Source organism: Oncorhynchus mykiss, chromosome 26, assembly GCF_013265735.2.
Source record: "Oncorhynchus mykiss isolate Arlee chromosome 26, USDA_OmykA_1.1, whole genome shotgun sequence".
Lineage (NCBI taxonomy): Eukaryota > Metazoa > Chordata > Actinopteri > Salmoniformes > Salmonidae > Oncorhynchus > Oncorhynchus mykiss.
In genome coordinates this window covers 19,892,196-19,908,333 of record NC_048590.1, presented here as the reverse complement: position 1 = coordinate 19,908,333, position 16,138 = coordinate 19,892,196, and the positions used below count along the sequence as shown (strand labels likewise).

The window sequence follows — 16,138 nt, the reverse complement described above, 5'->3', positions numbered from 1 at the left end:
CCAGTGTTCAAAACCTTGTAACACAGTATGTTAGCCTTTATATAGTATAGGCACCAACTCTTAGCTTAATGACAAAGAAAAACATGTTGCCAGCTGTGAAAATGATTCCTCTGGCCACCAACGAGAGCCTGTCTCCATTGAACAGTCACCTAGCAACGGATGACATGAAACTGGTTAACAGCAGCAGTCAGTAGATAGCTAATTGAAACTCATTTGTTAAGCACGAGTCACAACTAAATACATTGACCATACCATACTGAATGGTAGAAAACACAACCAAAATAGTGTTTCTAAAAATACACCCTTAATAACCTTGTCTTTCATAGCACTCAGTGAGTCATTCTGTAAACAAATGTGAATCTCCCCTCATTTGCACTTCAGTGCACCGACTCAAAACTACAGGCTAGTAATCTGCAGCATAACAGAAGATGGACACTAAAAGTTGGACATGGTTTAATATCAATTTGTTTATTTGTGCAAATGACATATTGACATGTAGGGTTAATATCAATTTGTTTATTTGTGCAAATGACATATTGATGATACTTATTCTGTTTTTGCTGATTTACAAGTAGGTCATACATACAATACATAGGGTTCAAAATCCAGAAGACAACGAGATGAATAGAACCCAGCTCCAACGAAGATCTTTTAATCAATGTGGACGTCAAAGAAATGAAGGTTAGCCGCCACTGCATAAGCTCCAGTGACAAAAAGGGGCATCATACACATCAGTTCCTCCTACCACTCATGGAGATAGCCAGAGCAGGTCTATGTAAAAGCATGCACCAACGCACGCCACTTAACTCTACAAATGGCTGTCAACCACAGAAGGCTGCAACCAGAAAAAAAAAAAAAAAAAGCTCAAGCCAAATGAGTGAAGTTGTTGAGAGAGGAGGGCAAAGGAAAATCTACAGCCCAGGTGTTAGTCCGTGGAGGAGAAGGGGTTGTTGGGTCACAGCGTGAGGTCAATGGAATAACTCTCCCCAGTACGACCTCGTAATGACGCGACATTCTCTAAAAACAGGCATTAATTCATTATTCTGCATGACCATGAAATTATGACATACAGACAGAGGGGAGGCGAGTAGGGGTCAAAGTTTAAACATGTGCTTCCACTGGCTATATAATCTCCTTCTGAGGGTGACGACGGACGACAGAAATGGTCAAATATGAAGGAATGACAACACGCAGGAAGTGCAAGGCAAACCGCAGCCTGTACACCATGTATTCTCAAAAGCAACACCATTAAATGCAACACCTTATGCTAAAAATGGTAACATGAAATAAAGAGGGATGATAGAAGGAAGAAGAGTGAGGAGAAAAGGATAGAGAAAGGGAGATGGAAGGCAGGTGTTGTTGGTGGGAATGGCATTTTTCCCTAATGGATGGAATACCCTGGTGTGAGTGTACATGTGTCTGTGTAAATATATATAGATATTTTTTTTATAAGTGTAGCGAGCCCTACAGCACCAGGCCCTCATAAGCAGGTCCCTCGGCCTCCGGCGACTCTCTCTGCAGACGCAGGTGCTCCAGTGTGTTGTGGAAGTGTTTGTTGATCTGCTCAGTCTCCTCGCTGGCCTCCAGGTTTGGTAGGTCCTCTCGGATCTTCTGGATCAGCTGGTTCAGAACCTGGACTGTCACCTACAGGGGATCAAGACGTTTCATGATCTTAAATAATAATTTCAAACAGGTTGAAATTAGTTAGAAAAAACAACAATGTGTTACCTACTGTAGATTGCATAAATATACTCAGTTATAAAACAAAAGTTATACAATGATTAAGCGGGAAAAATTATGTTAGTGTCTGAAATTGTCATGACTATGGAGCCCCTGTTCTCAGTCCCTGGAGGCCTAGTACCCTCTCTAGCTGTTAAAAAGAACCCCCTGATGCAGATGGGGTGTCTATCTGAGGAGAGTGGGCGGGTGAGCTGTAGCCTCCTGTCCTTCCCATGCTGGTAAATAACCACCAACAGTGGGCGTCAACTTGGAGTCCTAGCAAGTCCTAACACTGTTCCAATAAACTCAGAGAACAGGGGAGATTGGATGGCACCTCTCCAGGGAGCTCAATGTGACCGTCTGCACTTGAAGTGCGTTGAAAAGACATCAGGATTTCATAATGTAGGCCTGGTTCTGAACAAGCGTGTCAGGAATGAGTGGTAGTCCAGATGAGGACGACAAGAGGGAAGAAATGTGCACATACCGCGTCATTCTCTCTTTCGTAGAAACAGACGTATCTGTTCAGGATCTCAATGAAGAGCTGCACTTGCAATGACGGGTCCATGCACTGGTTGGCGATTTTCAGGGCCTTCTTTAAGCACTCCATCACCCTCTTCCCGTCACGAATCTGAGGACAGAGACACAGGCGAGATGTAAAACTCTACCACGCATTCACACACATGCCACCTGTAATGAAGAAAGAGGAAGTTGAAAGTGCTACGTGTTCGTAGTCACTTCAGCAGCAACCAATCATAGAACAAAGAGAACCTCGTCCTGCATTTCTCACGCTTCAATACTCTGATTATGTATGTCATTATACACAAGGAACCTTAGAATTACCACCCCGCTTTTTAAAAAAAGATGTTTTTTTTAACCTCTCATCGGAACAGAAGACAAAGCAAGGCAATCAGTCTTAAATAAAGGTTAAATAAAATAAATACGTCTCAAAACTTGGTTACTAGACTGTTACTGCATGTCCTGTTACTATGGCGACACCATCTTTAGTACTGCACTCTTTCTACACAATAATTATATGTATTCCTCCACTTTGTGATCACAACCCCCACCTCCTCTCCATTCTTTTCAGTGTTGCGTCCGGACCAGAAGAGGTGTGCACAGATGCTGACAGCCCGACACTGGTCTGGCTTCTTGAGCAGTTTGGAGGCGGCGAGTGCACACTGTGTCCTCAGCGGTTCGTGGTTCTCCTCGCTGAAGCATTTCGTTCTCTCAAACGTGCCGATGATCAGCGTGATGGCTGCTAGCTGAGCCTTGGAGTCGCTGATCTCATCCTCATACAGGGAGAAGGCCTGGGTGAGGGAGGGAGGAGGGGGTTCTCAGAGAAAACAGATATAGAAAAATTCCTCACCAAAATCAGTGGATCATTGCTACCAACACAGGGCACAAGTAAACCTAAAGCAAAGAGGGGTAGTGACCTCCCTCCCTCTATCCAATATGTCACATTCTCAACCCATTTTGTCCCCTGTACCTGTGACATGAACTCGTAGGCCACAGTCTCGTGGTTCTCGAAGCCAATCTCTCCAGCGGCCAGTGCCCCCTGTAGGAAGAGTCTGAGGGGCAGCTCAGCCAGCTCAGCCTTGATCAGAGCACTGATGGTTTGGTGGGCAAATGAGAAGATCTTCTGGCACTTCTTCTCCCATTTATCATCCTGTGGGACGTGTTCAACAAAGAGGAAACAGTTCAAATCCACCTTCCTGTTTATTATAAATCATCCTCTTCCTAAAACTATATGTATACTGATCTCAGACGATCCCGCAGGTGGAGAAGCAGGAGGTGGAGTTCTATAGTTACGGTCGGCAGTTGTGAGGCCGGTTGGATGTACTTCCAAATTCTCTAAAACGTGTGTATGGAACATTTCGTGTGTATGGAACATTTCTGGGATCTTGTATTTCAGCTCACGAAAAATGGGACCAACCCTTTGCGTTTATATTTTTGTTCCGTGTAGTTAGGGTAAGGGTTACGTACTGATGAAGAGTTCTCTTTGTAGCGGAAGGCCAGCTGATAGGCAGCAAACACCAGCGGTGGAAGAGTGTAGCGAATCCTCTGGTTCCCCCCAGCACCAAAGTGCTTCCTGGCTGTATTCAGGATCTGAAGAACATGACGGAGACCTCCATTAACACATAAAACACGTCTCCTGAAAACACATGGATACTGTGCCGGAATTCAACTGTACGGTGAGCTAGGCTTACCAGATACTGTTGGTCGGGGTCGTCGGAAAGCAGCAGATGGATAAAGCGACCCACAAGGCTCTGCTCCTCAGCAAAGTCCTCTGGGTCGGGGTCTTCAGCGGGCTGGTCTGGCTGGTCCTGGATCAGTGTCGACACCAGGGTCAAGATGGCATCCACCTTGAGGGAGAGCGAAAGCGGTGCTTCAGCAGTGAGATATTTACAGTGCTTTCAGAAAGTCCTCTTGACTTTTTCCACATATTGTTATTACAGCCCGAAATACAAATGGATCAAATTGAGACTGTCACTGAGGCCAATGGTGATTTTAAAGCAATTACAGAGTTTAATGGCTGTGATAGGAGAAAGCTGAGGATGGATCAACCACATTGTAGTTACCTCAGAATACTAACCTATATGACAGTGAAAAGGAGGAAGCCTGTACAGAATAACAATATTCTAAATCATACATCCTGTTGACAATAAGGCACTAAAGTAATACTGCTAAAAATGTGGCAAATAAATTTACTTTTTGTCCTGAATACACAACGTTATATTTGGGGCAAATCCAACAACACGTCACTGAGTACCACTCTTCACATTTTCAAGCATGGTGGTGGCTGCATCATGTTATGGGTATGCTTTGTCATCAGGAAGGACTAGGAAGTTATTTAGGATAAAAATAAACGTAATAGAGCTAAGCACACGCAAAATCCAACAGAAACTGGAAGACAAATTCACCTTTCAGCAGGGAAATAAGGCCAAATCTACACCGAAGTTGCTTACCAAGAAGACATTGAATGTTCCCGAGTGGCCTAGTTACAGTTTTGCCAAATTGTCTTGAAACTCCAAGGCAAGAGTTGAAAATGACGATCAAGCAATGACCAATAACCAACTTGACAGAGCATGAAGAATTTTTAAATAATAAATGTGCAAATATTATTCAATCCAGGTTTGCAAAGCTCTTAGGGACTGACCCAAAAACACTCACAGCTGTAATCGTTGCCAAAAGTGATTGTAACATGTATTGACTCAGGGGGTTGAATACTTATCTAATCAATTTCAAAATAATTGAATTTTCCACTTTGACATTACAGAGTATTATGTGTGAACCGTTGACAAAAAAAGACCATTAAATAAATAAAATATCCCACTTTGTAACATAATAAAATGTGCAAAAAGTAAAAAGGGGTGTAAATACTTTCTGAAGGCACTATCATCAATAAGCTTTCATGAGCAGACTGGAAAGGTCAAAAAGAAGCAAAAAAATATATATATCTTTTAAATAAATAAATAAAAATCAACAAAACGGCAAGTATATTGTAATAGAGTTGAAGTTATATCACGGTCAAAAAGGTATGGGTGAAGATAGTTATATAAGTTTGAGAGAAAAGCTTTTATTTTTATTTTTTAAAAAGGCCTCTTATGGCATTAATGGGAAATCAACGTTTTCTTGGGAGTCCCACTAAGAGCTCTCTTAGAAAAGACGTGCTCTGAATCATGGTTCACATTGACCTTTTCCAAATAGAAAAGTTAGAAAAGGTTAATGTGCCTTGAACTGCCAATATCTTGAAGAGAATTGATGAAAATATGTAGGCAGACTGCTTGGAAGTATACAATACAAAGAGCCTTTTGTGGATGCTTACCTAAACAGATAAAGGTAAAAAAAAAGAGCCCAACAAGAAAACACTTATGGGAAAGAACACAGCTCAATATGTAATGTGCAAAAATGTAAGTAAGTAGCATATATCAGTGTGTGTGTGTACAGTGCCAGTCAAAAGTTAAGACACCTACTCATTCAAGGGTTTTTCTTTATTTTCAAAATGTTCTACATTGTAGAATAATAGTGAAGACATCAACACTATGAAATAACACATATGGAATCATGTAGCAACCAGAAAAGTGTTAAACAAATCAAAATATATTTTACATTTGAGATTCTTCAAAGTAGCCACCCTTTCTTTGCCCTGATGACAGCTTTGCACACGCTTGGCGTTCTCCCAACCAGCTTCATGAGGTAGTCACCTGGAATGCATTTCAATTAACACGTGTGCCTTGTTAAAAAAGTACATTTGTGGAATTTCTTTCCTTCTTAACCTCTTAGAGCTCTAGGGGCGCTATTTCATTTTTGGATAAAAAACGTTCCCGTTTTAAGCGCGATATTTTGTCACGAAAAGATGCTCGACTATGCATATTCTTGACAGTTTTGGAAAGAAAACACTCTGAAGTTTCAGAATCTGCAAAGATTTTGTCTGTAAGTGCCCCAGAACTCATTCTACAGGCGAAACCAAGATGATGCATCACCCAGGAATTAGCAGAATTTCTGAAGCTCTGTTTTCCATTCTCTCCTTATATGGCTGTGATTGCGCAACGAATGAGCCTACACTTTCTGTCGTTCGCCCAAGGTCTTAGCAGCATTGTGACGTATTTGTAGGCATATCATTGGAAGATTGGCCATAAGAGACTACATTTTCCAGAGGTCCGCCCGGTGTCCTTTGTCTAAATTTGTGCGTAATCTTCAGGTGCAGGCATTTTCTCCTGGGATTCAGGAGAGAAACCATGTTTCCAAGAACGATGTATCAATGAAGAGATATGTGAAAAACACCTTGAGGATTGATTCTAAACAACGTCTGCCATGTTTTCAGTCGATATTATGGAGTTAATTTGGAAAAAAGTTTGCGTTTTGAGGACTGAATTTATGGATTTTTTTTGGTAGCCAAATGTGATGTATAAAACGGAGCTATTTCTAATACACAAGGAATCTTTTTGGAAAAACTGAGCATCTGCTATCTAACTGAGAGTATCCTCATTGAAAACATCAGAAGTTCTTCAAAGGTAAATGATTTTATTTGAAGGCTTTTATGTTTTTGTTAATGTTGCGTGCTGGATGCTAACGCTAATGCTAACGCTAAATGCTAACGCGAAATGCTAACTCTAGCTAGCTACTTTTACACAAATGATTGTTTTCCTATGGTTGAGAAGCATATTTTGAAAATCTGAGATGACAGTGTTGTTTACAAAAGGCTAAGCTTGAGAGATGGCATATTTATTTCATTTCATTTGCGATTTTCATAAATAGTTAACGTTGTGTTATGCTAATGAGCTTGCTGATAGATTTACACAATCCTGGATACAGGGGTTTTTTCATAGCTAAACGTGACGCAGAAAACGGAGCGATTTGTCCTAAACAAATAATCTTTCAGGAAAAACTGAACATTTGCTATCTGAGAGTCTCCTCAATGAAAACATCTGAAGTTCTTCAAAGGTAAATGATTTTTTTGAATGCTTTTCTGTTTTTTTGTGTAAATGTTGCCAGCTGAATGCTAATGCTAAATGCTACGTTAGCCATCAATACTGTTACACAAATGATTGTTTTGCAATGGTTGAGAAGCATATTTTGAAAATCTGAGATGACAGTGTTGTTAACAAAAGGCTAAGCTTGAGAGCTAGCATATTTATTTCATTTGATTTGCGATTTTCATGAATAGTTAACGTTGCGTTATGGTAATGAGCTTGAGTCTGTATTCACGAACCCGGATCCGGGATGGGGAGATCAGAAAGGTTAATGCTTTTGAGCCAATTAGTTGTTTTGTGTCAAGGTAGGGGTGGTATACAGAAGAAAGCCCTGTTTGGTAAAATACCAAGTCCATATTATGGCAAGAACAGCTCAAATAAGCAAAGAGAAATGACAGTCCATCATTACTTTAAGACATGAAGGTCAGTCAATCTGGAAAATGTCAAGAACTTTTAAAGTTTCTTCAAGTGTAGTTGCAAAACCCATTAAGCGCCATCATGAAACTGGATTTCACGAGGACCGCCACAGGAAAGGAAGACCCAGAGTTACTTCTGCTGCAGAGGACAAGTTCATTAAAGTTAACTGCAACTCAACATCAACTGTTCAGAGGAAACTGTGTGAATCAGGCCTCATGGTTGAATTGCTCTAAAGAAACCACGACTAAAGGACACCAATAAGAAGAAGAGACTTGCTTGGGACAAGAAACACAAGCAATGGACATTAGACCGGTGGAAATATGCCTTTAGGCTGATGAGGCCAAATTTGAGATTTTTGGTCCCAACCACTGTGTCTTTGTGAGCCGCAGAGCAGGTGAACAGATGATCTCTGCATGTGTGGTTCCCACCGTGAAGCATGGAGGAGGTTGTGTGGTGGTGTGGGTGTGCTTTGCTGGTGATGCTGTCAGTGATTTATTTAGAATTCAAGGCACACTTAACCACCATGGCTACCACAGCATTCTGCAGCCATCCCATCTGCTTTGCACTTAGGGAGACTATAATTTGTTTTTCAACAGGACAATGACCCAACACACCTTCAGGCTGTGTAAGTGCTATTTGACCAAGAAGGAGAGTGATGGAGTGCTGCATCAGGTGACCTGGCCTCCACAATCACCCGACCTCAAACAAATTGAGATGGTTTGGGATGAGTTGGACCGCAGAGTGAAGGAAAAGCAGCCAATAAGTGCTCAGCATATGTGGGAACTCCTTCAAGACTGTTGGAAAAGCATTCCAGGTGAAGCTGGTTGAGAGAACGCCAAGCATGTGCAAAGCTGTCATCAAGGCAAAGGGTGGCTACTTTGAAGAATCTCAAATATATTTAGATTTGTTTTACACTTTTTTGGTTACTACATGATTCCATGTGTTATTTCATAGTTTTGATGTCTTCACCATTATTCTACAATGTAGAAAATAGTAAAAATAAAGAAAAACCCTTGAATGAGTAGGTGTGTCTAAACCTTTGACTGGTACTGTATGTGTGCGTTGGGGTGTGTGTACTGACCTGCTCCTGGGCTATAATGGTGGTGTTGTAGTCCAGAGTGTTGCTCAGAACGTAACAGCTCATGCTTTTGCGGGACTCGTAATCAAAGTACTCGAAGAGCGGAGGGAAGTGCTTGAGCTGCAGAACAGTCAGAATGTTGTTGTAGGTGTCCACTGGGATCTTCAGCAACCTAGTCAATTCTTTTGAGACCGCGCTACTGGTTGCAATGCTTTGAAAGGAGGGAGACAATAGTTGAGAATGAAAATACTGCAGTAGCAACGGCAGTTCTTTTCCAGCCATCTTTGAAAATTGGGAAATATAATAAACTTCTAAATATCACATGCTGGCAGCAAAACAAATGTATTATCTGTTTTTTGTCTAAAGCAAAAAGGGAAATTCATTAAGACATTACCTCAAACTTCTTACAGAGATTTGAGATCATAGACGTGGATAACACTTTTCAATATTTTTTAAAATTTTTATTCGTTAGTGCTTTGATGAGAAAATGTACTCAGCAACCGTCTTTCTTTTCAGAATTGTGAACTTTTCCGTCTCAAGTATGGCTGAACAAAGCATTGTAGCCTACTCTAGCACTTTGCTGAAGAATTAGGTTATTCTACTGTCTAGGGGTTGTATGTTCAGCAAGCTTTTAATGCAAGACACTACAGAACAGGTAGACTTTTGAAAGCTTTAGTCCTTCACAGCAGGCTGGGACTTAACTAATCAGGGGTGGCACTAGAGTTCGAAAATCTTCATTTTCAAAACGCAGTCCATCAATAAAATCGCCTATGATTTATATTGAAAGTCAATTGTGATTTTTTTTGCTTCAATATTTGGCAGAAAAAAAAGCTTCATTTTCAACAGAAGTGGAACACTATTCGGTGTGAAAAAGCAACATTTTTTGGGGGGGCGAAAATGATGCATGGTCATAATATTTCTAATGTTTATCATAGAAAGAATGTAGTCAGCTACATTATTTCCTTATGTTTTGCTTGAAGTTAGCCTTCTTTTCTATGGTAAAATTTAAGACTGCACCGATAAAGGTAGCTACACATCAGTTAGAGCGCTGTCTGCTGCTAGAATGCCCGTTCATTCATTTTTATCAGTGGAACTTTTTATCAGTGCAACTGAAGTACAAAATTTGTCTGACGAGCTGAAATTACAATAAGAAGCATTTCAGATCTGCGTTTATAAATGCAGCAAGATATGTCTTACGCGTTTTAGCATTTTTTTTTCCCCTGCGTGAAAAACAGAATTCTGCATTAACACAACCCCTGCTAATATAACTTGATTTTAATTTCCATTCATGTACATCTTTGGCCTGATGCAACGTTGAATTCCTCTACCAAACAAAGGAGAAAAATAACTACCCAGAAGATTGACTAATGTAACACTGAGACGGGGACATGGTAGTGCTTCTTACTGTTCCAAGTTGAGCTTGTTGAAGATCTCCACTGTGCTCTCCAACACCTTGTCCACATAGTCCACCCGGTCAGGGTAGCACTTCATTGCCAGGTTGATGAGGGACACCTGTAGTGAGACCACATCCTCCGAAGGCATGTCCTGGCGGGACTGGAGGGGGGGGATGAAATCCAAAATAAGGTAATAACGTATAAAATGTAGCCTACTTCAGTATAATTGCTTAAACTTAAGCATACATCAAGGTCATGAGATTGAGTCGATGAGAGGAAAACTAGACCTAGATGTTGTGCCAGAATTTGTCTTTTGAGTGAGAGATAACAATACAGCAATAGAACATGTGCAGGGGGATTTTTAACGACCAAATCAATGGGGAAATGGATTGCAGGATAAAGACAGGAGAATAAAAAAAGAGTAAATTCTTTCTCCATCACTTACCTGTATAACTGTGGCTACTTGTTGGGAGAAAATATCAAACAGTTTGATTTCAGCAGGGATTCCAGGTCCATCTTCTCGGTGAGCAAACAAAGCCAGTCTAAAACAGAGAAGACCAATTGCGTCAGTGGGTTCCCAGCACAACACCAAGGGAAAAATGGAAAAGTGCAATCCCGTGTGTAGTGTACTGACTGAAATTGAATCATATGTCGCAGAGTTTACGTCACCTGTCAATGAGAGCGATGATGATGTTTTTGACATTGACGTGCTGATGCAGGTCGGCACAGGAACGAAGGAATAGGTTCAGTGTCTGAAGGTGGAACTCATCAGGGAAGACCTATTAGAAGAGGAGAAGGGCCAGAGACAGCAGAGTAGGGTGACACCTCTACCATGTGACCAGTCTATGTGATGAATCAGTAATAAAATATATTTTAAATGTAATCCCTTTTTCAGGACCCTATCTTTCAAAGATAATTCGTAAAAAATCAAATGTCACAAATCTTCATTGTAAAGAGTTTAAACACCGTTTCCCATGCTTGTTCAATGAATCAAACAATTAATGAACATGCACCTGTGGAACGGTCGTTAAGACACTAACAGCATACAGACGGTAAGCAATTAAGGTCACAGTTATGAAAACTTAAGACACTACAGAGGCCTTTTTACTGACTCTGAAAAACACCAAAAGAAAGATGCCCAGGGTCCCTGCTCATCTGTGTGAACGTGCCTTAGCCATGCTGCAAGGAGGCATGAGGACTGCGCATGAGGACTGCAGATGTGGCCAGGGCAATAAATTGCAATGTCCATACTGTGAGACGCCTAAGACAGCGCTACAGGGAGACAGGACGGACAGCTGATCGTCCTCTCAGTGGCAGACCACGTGTAACAAGACCACCACAGGATCGGAACATCACACCTGCGGGACAGGTACAGGATGGCAACAACAACTGCCCAAGTTACACCAGGAAAGCACAATCCCTCCATCAGTGCTCAGACTGTCCACAAATAGGCTGAGAGAGGCTGGACTGAGGGCTTGTAGGCCTGTTGTAAGGCAGATCCTCACCAGACATCACCAGCAACAACGTTGCCTATGGGCACAAACCCACCGTCGCTGGACCAGACAGGACTGGGAAAAAGTGTTCTTCACTGACGTGTCGAGGTTTTGTCTCACCAGGGCTGATGGTCGGATTCACGTTTATCGTCGAAGGAAGGAACGTTACACTGAGGCCTGAGGTCTGGATCGAGGTGGAGGGTCCGTCATGGTCTGGGGCGATGTGTCACAGCATCATGCAGGCAATCTCAACGCTGTGCGTTACAGGGAAGACATCCTCCTCCCGCATGTGGTACCCTTCTTGCAGGCTCATCCTGACATTACCCTCCAGCATTACAATGCCACCAGCCATACTGCTCGTTCTGTGCGTGATTTCCTGCAAGACAGGAATGTCAGTGTCTTGCCATGGCCAGCGAAGGGCCCGGATCTCAATCCCATTGAGCACGTCTGGGACCTGTTGGATCGGAGGGTGAGGGCTAGGGCCATTCCCCCCAGAAATGTCTGGGAACTTGCAGGTGCCTTTGTAGAAGAGTGGGGTAACATCTCACAGCAAGAACTGGGAAATATGTTGCAGTCCATGAGGAGGAGATGCACTGCAGTACTTAACGCAGCTGGTGGCCACACCAGATACTGACTGTTGATTATGACCCCTCTTTGTTCAGGGACACATTATTCCATTTATGTTAGTCACATTGTCTGTGGAACTTGTTCAGTTTGTCTGTTGTTGAATCTTGTTATGTTCATACAAATATTTAAGTTTAATATTTAAGTTAAGTTTGCTGAAAATAAACGCAGTTGACAGTGCTTTTTGCTGAGTTTGGTTCACGTGTGTGCATTTCCTACTACAAACCTTGACGCAATGACAAACTGGAAACAGTAGTTACCTGAATGATGCACTCCATGAGATATTCTTGAGCCAGGGAATCTCGGCAGTTTACCACCTGCTCTAGGACACCGGACAGCACAATCTGGGGAGAAAAATAACCCAAATACAATGCAACACAATGGGCATCCTCTCTAGATATACGAGACTTACGTATGTGTGTATTTTCTGCACGTTGTAATACATATTCAATGTAATATTTTATCCAATACCGCATCCCTCTTTGCCAAACATAATTTCTAAGGTAAAGTAGATATAATAGCAGAAATAAAACATCAAAAGAGGTGCTCAGGGTTAAGAACCCCTCTCTGAGCTTGACAAGGATCATCTTCTCTCGTCTCCACTCCCTCAGCTAGACAAACAACAAAGGCTAAACCCTGCAGGTGCTCTTTATTCTAGAACAGTGCATGCTGTGTTCCTAGTCTCCTCTGTATGGCATGACGCTCTCAATTGAAATACATGAATACATTTGCAAGGCAATATCTGAAAAATGGCAAACAACCATTCTGATTAATATTAACTACAGTCTTCACGGCAGTTCCAGATGACTCATACATCAGCATTTAGAGTTAATGTCAAAGGTTCCATTGTACTTCCAGTACACGAAAATGTACAGCTCTAGACATATATATATAGACATGCAATCACAAACCTGTTTATACTTTTCCACGTTGACCCCCTCCAGCTGGCTGAGTCGAACCAGGTTGGTCCCGACCAGGATGCGCAGCTCCTGCCTCTCCTTCTCCCTCTTCTCCCTGTCTCGGCTGTGGCCCTGGTGCTGCATGCGCACCCACAGCTTATTCATCTCAGCAAAATTCAGCAGCACAAAGTCAACGGAGTCGTTAATGTCTCCCGTCATCGCATCCTCCCCTCTGGAAAGAGGTTAGAGATGAGATCCTCATTAGGTGGAGTATGATATATCAAAAGGAAGTATATAGGCCCTTTCATTAAATCAATAACTGAACGGTCACATTTTAAACTTCTGGGATGACTGCTAAACAACGAGCTCAAATCCCCATTCAATCAGAGGACGGAAACAACATAACGAGGATGTCTGGTTAACACACTGAGGCCTGGATTGCGAGTGGGAATCGGTCGATGAGAATGAGCGAGGGGCAGCTCAGGAGGGGAGCCGTGTGAGGAGAGACTGAGAGGATCTCAATTACATATTCCTTGCGTCCTCTTTTTCCTCACCTCCTTCTCAAAACCTTTGGATGAGAAAGCCAGAGGTCCCTCCCCTCTGACCTTTTCCTCCAAAAGAGTTTTGTGAAAGAGGCAAGGAGAGAGGACACAAGGAGTATGCAATTGAGATTCTCCCTTTGTTCTTACTCTAGCTGCTCCCCATCATCAGGCAGGATGTTGCGGGTGCACTGCAGCAGGTAGTTTCTGAGGAACAGGCCTCTCAGCGGGTGCTGCACCCCACGACACATCTCCACCAGGTCCTTCAGGATGTCCTTACGCGACTGAGGGAAGGAGCGAACATACACCACCCCCACAGTGATCAGCAGGTAACTGGGGAGAGAGGAGGGGGAGGGGGGGGGGGGTCATTACTTGTCCCGTTTCCTATTCCTCTAGGGTCAAGCTGCATCTAGTTTGCACTGCCTAAAGAGGACATTGTTGTCACATGATTGATCACATGTACAAGTAGGCTAGTCCAAGAGAACATGTGCAGCTTTCCATTTACACTTCACTTTATTCACTAGCTGAAACAATCATTAGGGTGCTTGAGTACTCACAGTCTGGGGATGATGTTCCCTGCATATTGAACCAGCTCATAGAGGTCAGCCACCTTCCTGCCCTTGGCAAACTCATCTGTCAGGTACACCTCCAGGTAGTGGAGCTCGTCAGAGATGGCCATGTCTGCACTCAGAATTAGGGACTCATAGCCCAACTGTAAATAACACCAAACCTGGACATGCCTAGAACAGTCAAATGATCTGGAGAATGAAACAAGTCATTTTTTTTATGTCTAGACCAGAGATCCATAGGTTGCAGCAGGGAAAGGATACAGAGTTCATAGTAGCTCTTTGGCGATAACATGGAGGTCCTGAGTTCGCCCAGCATGTTAGATGCATGTTTCAATGCATCCATCAGCTTGTTCTTGTCCTACAGATGGAAGTGTCAGCAGTCAAACAAGTCAAGTAACAAGTCAATATGAGTAAACAGTACAGTTACGTTAATCTCTGATACACTGCTCCAAAATATGCTGTAGTGTAACTTGTGGCTAGGAAACAGTGTATCTCTCATACACTAATGAGGGTCAGAGAACACAATACATATTTGCTATATTGTTAACAGAAAAGACAAGGAAGTCAAAGGGACAGAAGGAAATAGGCAGATCTTACCAGGCAACGTTTCATCTGAAATGACTGGACCTTGACAGCCTGCACAGCTTCATCAAGTAGCTTTTCCTGCTCGTCCTGGGGTGACTGCTGTGTGGTAGGCTGAAAGACAGCACACTGAAGCTCAGAGGAATGCCATGCATGTTACTCTGACATACTCCACCATTATAGCTACAGTGGTTTACAGTTACAGTGAGCCGAGACATGACATTGACTCAGATGCTCAGTAAACTGGCTATGCCCCAAGGAAATTAATGAAATGACTGATGGTACTGTACTGGCCAACATAAACATTGATTTTGCTCATTTATAGTTATCCTAATGTCAGCGTTCTGGATGGCCTGAGATTAGAAATGGTGAAAAATATTAACTTGCCTCATCAAGACTGTAATAGGTGCAGACTGCAAGCTAGCACTGAGTCATTAGACTATCAAGTGGTTATTAACTACTAATTCGTATATGCAGTGTTCACACTAACCATGTGTATGTCTAGCTATACTGACATCACCAGAATGAATGTTAAATGACTGACAGCTGATGGCTAAACCTTTGCTTAGCCATCAACTATCTATTGAAGTAGCTAGCTAACGTTAGTTGTGGTGGCCAGGTTTGTATATTTGGCCCTCTGTCACAGATAACCAATTTCTAGCTATCTAGCTTGTTCGCTAGTTAGATATGCCAAGTTAAATCGATATACTCGCTGATCTTTACTAGCTCCGTTAGCTAGCTAGATAGCTAACTGACTACAGTCTAGACATTTCATGAAAATACTAACTATCAAACTGCACTCCTTTGACTTTGTGAAAAGTATGAGACAGATATAATCGACCATAAGAGATGCTAGACAACAACGAATCGGTCGATTCTTCAAAAATAAAATGTGTTGACAGTTAGCCGACAGTAGCCTTAGCCAGTTACTAGCTGGTAGGTAGCTATGTCGTTTTTAGATAGGCCGTAGCTAGCTAGCGCCACACACAACTTGAGTCTGTTTTCGAGTCTCAGTATCAGCCATACAGCAATAACAAAAAAACAATACCTAAAATTAATGACTCAAACAGAAGGATTGGATGGATAATAATCACACGTATAAAGAGTAGCTATCTTATCCGTTTCACTTACCATGATTATCAAGTTTGTATCAGCAAACTGGTAGCTAACCCTGAAATCGTTTCCCAGTCATGTGACTGCTATCAATCCACCCAGCTACCCAGTTTCCACTAGTTATCACAGTCACAAAGTCAACTCGTAATATATCGTAAAAATTAATGAAAACAACCATTTGCTTTTTGTTCTTAATTTAAGGTCAGGGTTAGGCATAACAGTGTGGTTAAGGTTATG

The 16,138-nt window shown here is 42.2% G+C and overlaps 1 protein-coding gene across 3 annotated transcripts; it reads right to left on the bottom strand.

Annotated features, from left to right (window-relative positions):
- Nucleotides 1–447: 447 nt before the first annotated feature.
- On the bottom strand, nt 448–16,073 carry vps35 (VPS35 retromer complex component). 3 transcript variants are annotated; one of them, XM_021585935.2, is made up of 17 exons: nt 15,920–16,073; nt 14,804–14,902; nt 14,468–14,564; nt 14,195–14,318; nt 13,788–13,970; nt 13,111–13,330; nt 12,460–12,543; nt 10,752–10,861; nt 10,528–10,624; nt 10,094–10,242; nt 8,692–8,899; nt 3,927–4,082; nt 3,703–3,825; nt 3,206–3,385; nt 2,787–3,026; nt 2,204–2,347; nt 448–1,644 (listed from the first exon to the last, which is right to left on the bottom strand). In XM_021585935.2, the coding sequence occupies exons 1-17, from the start codon at nt 15,920–15,922 to the stop codon at nt 1,465–1,467; spliced, it is 2,397 nt and encodes a 798-aa protein (XP_021441610.1). In that variant the 5' UTR covers nt 15,923–16,073; the 3' UTR covers nt 448–1,464. The 3 variants fall into 3 exon arrangements, with proteins under 3 accessions (XP_021441610.1, XP_021441612.1, XP_021441611.1); XM_021585937.2 differs by having other exon boundaries at nt 14,804–14,887; nt 15,920–16,071; XM_021585936.2 differs by having other exon boundaries at nt 14,804–14,890; nt 15,920–16,063.
- Nucleotides 16,074–16,138: the final 65 nt, after the last annotated feature.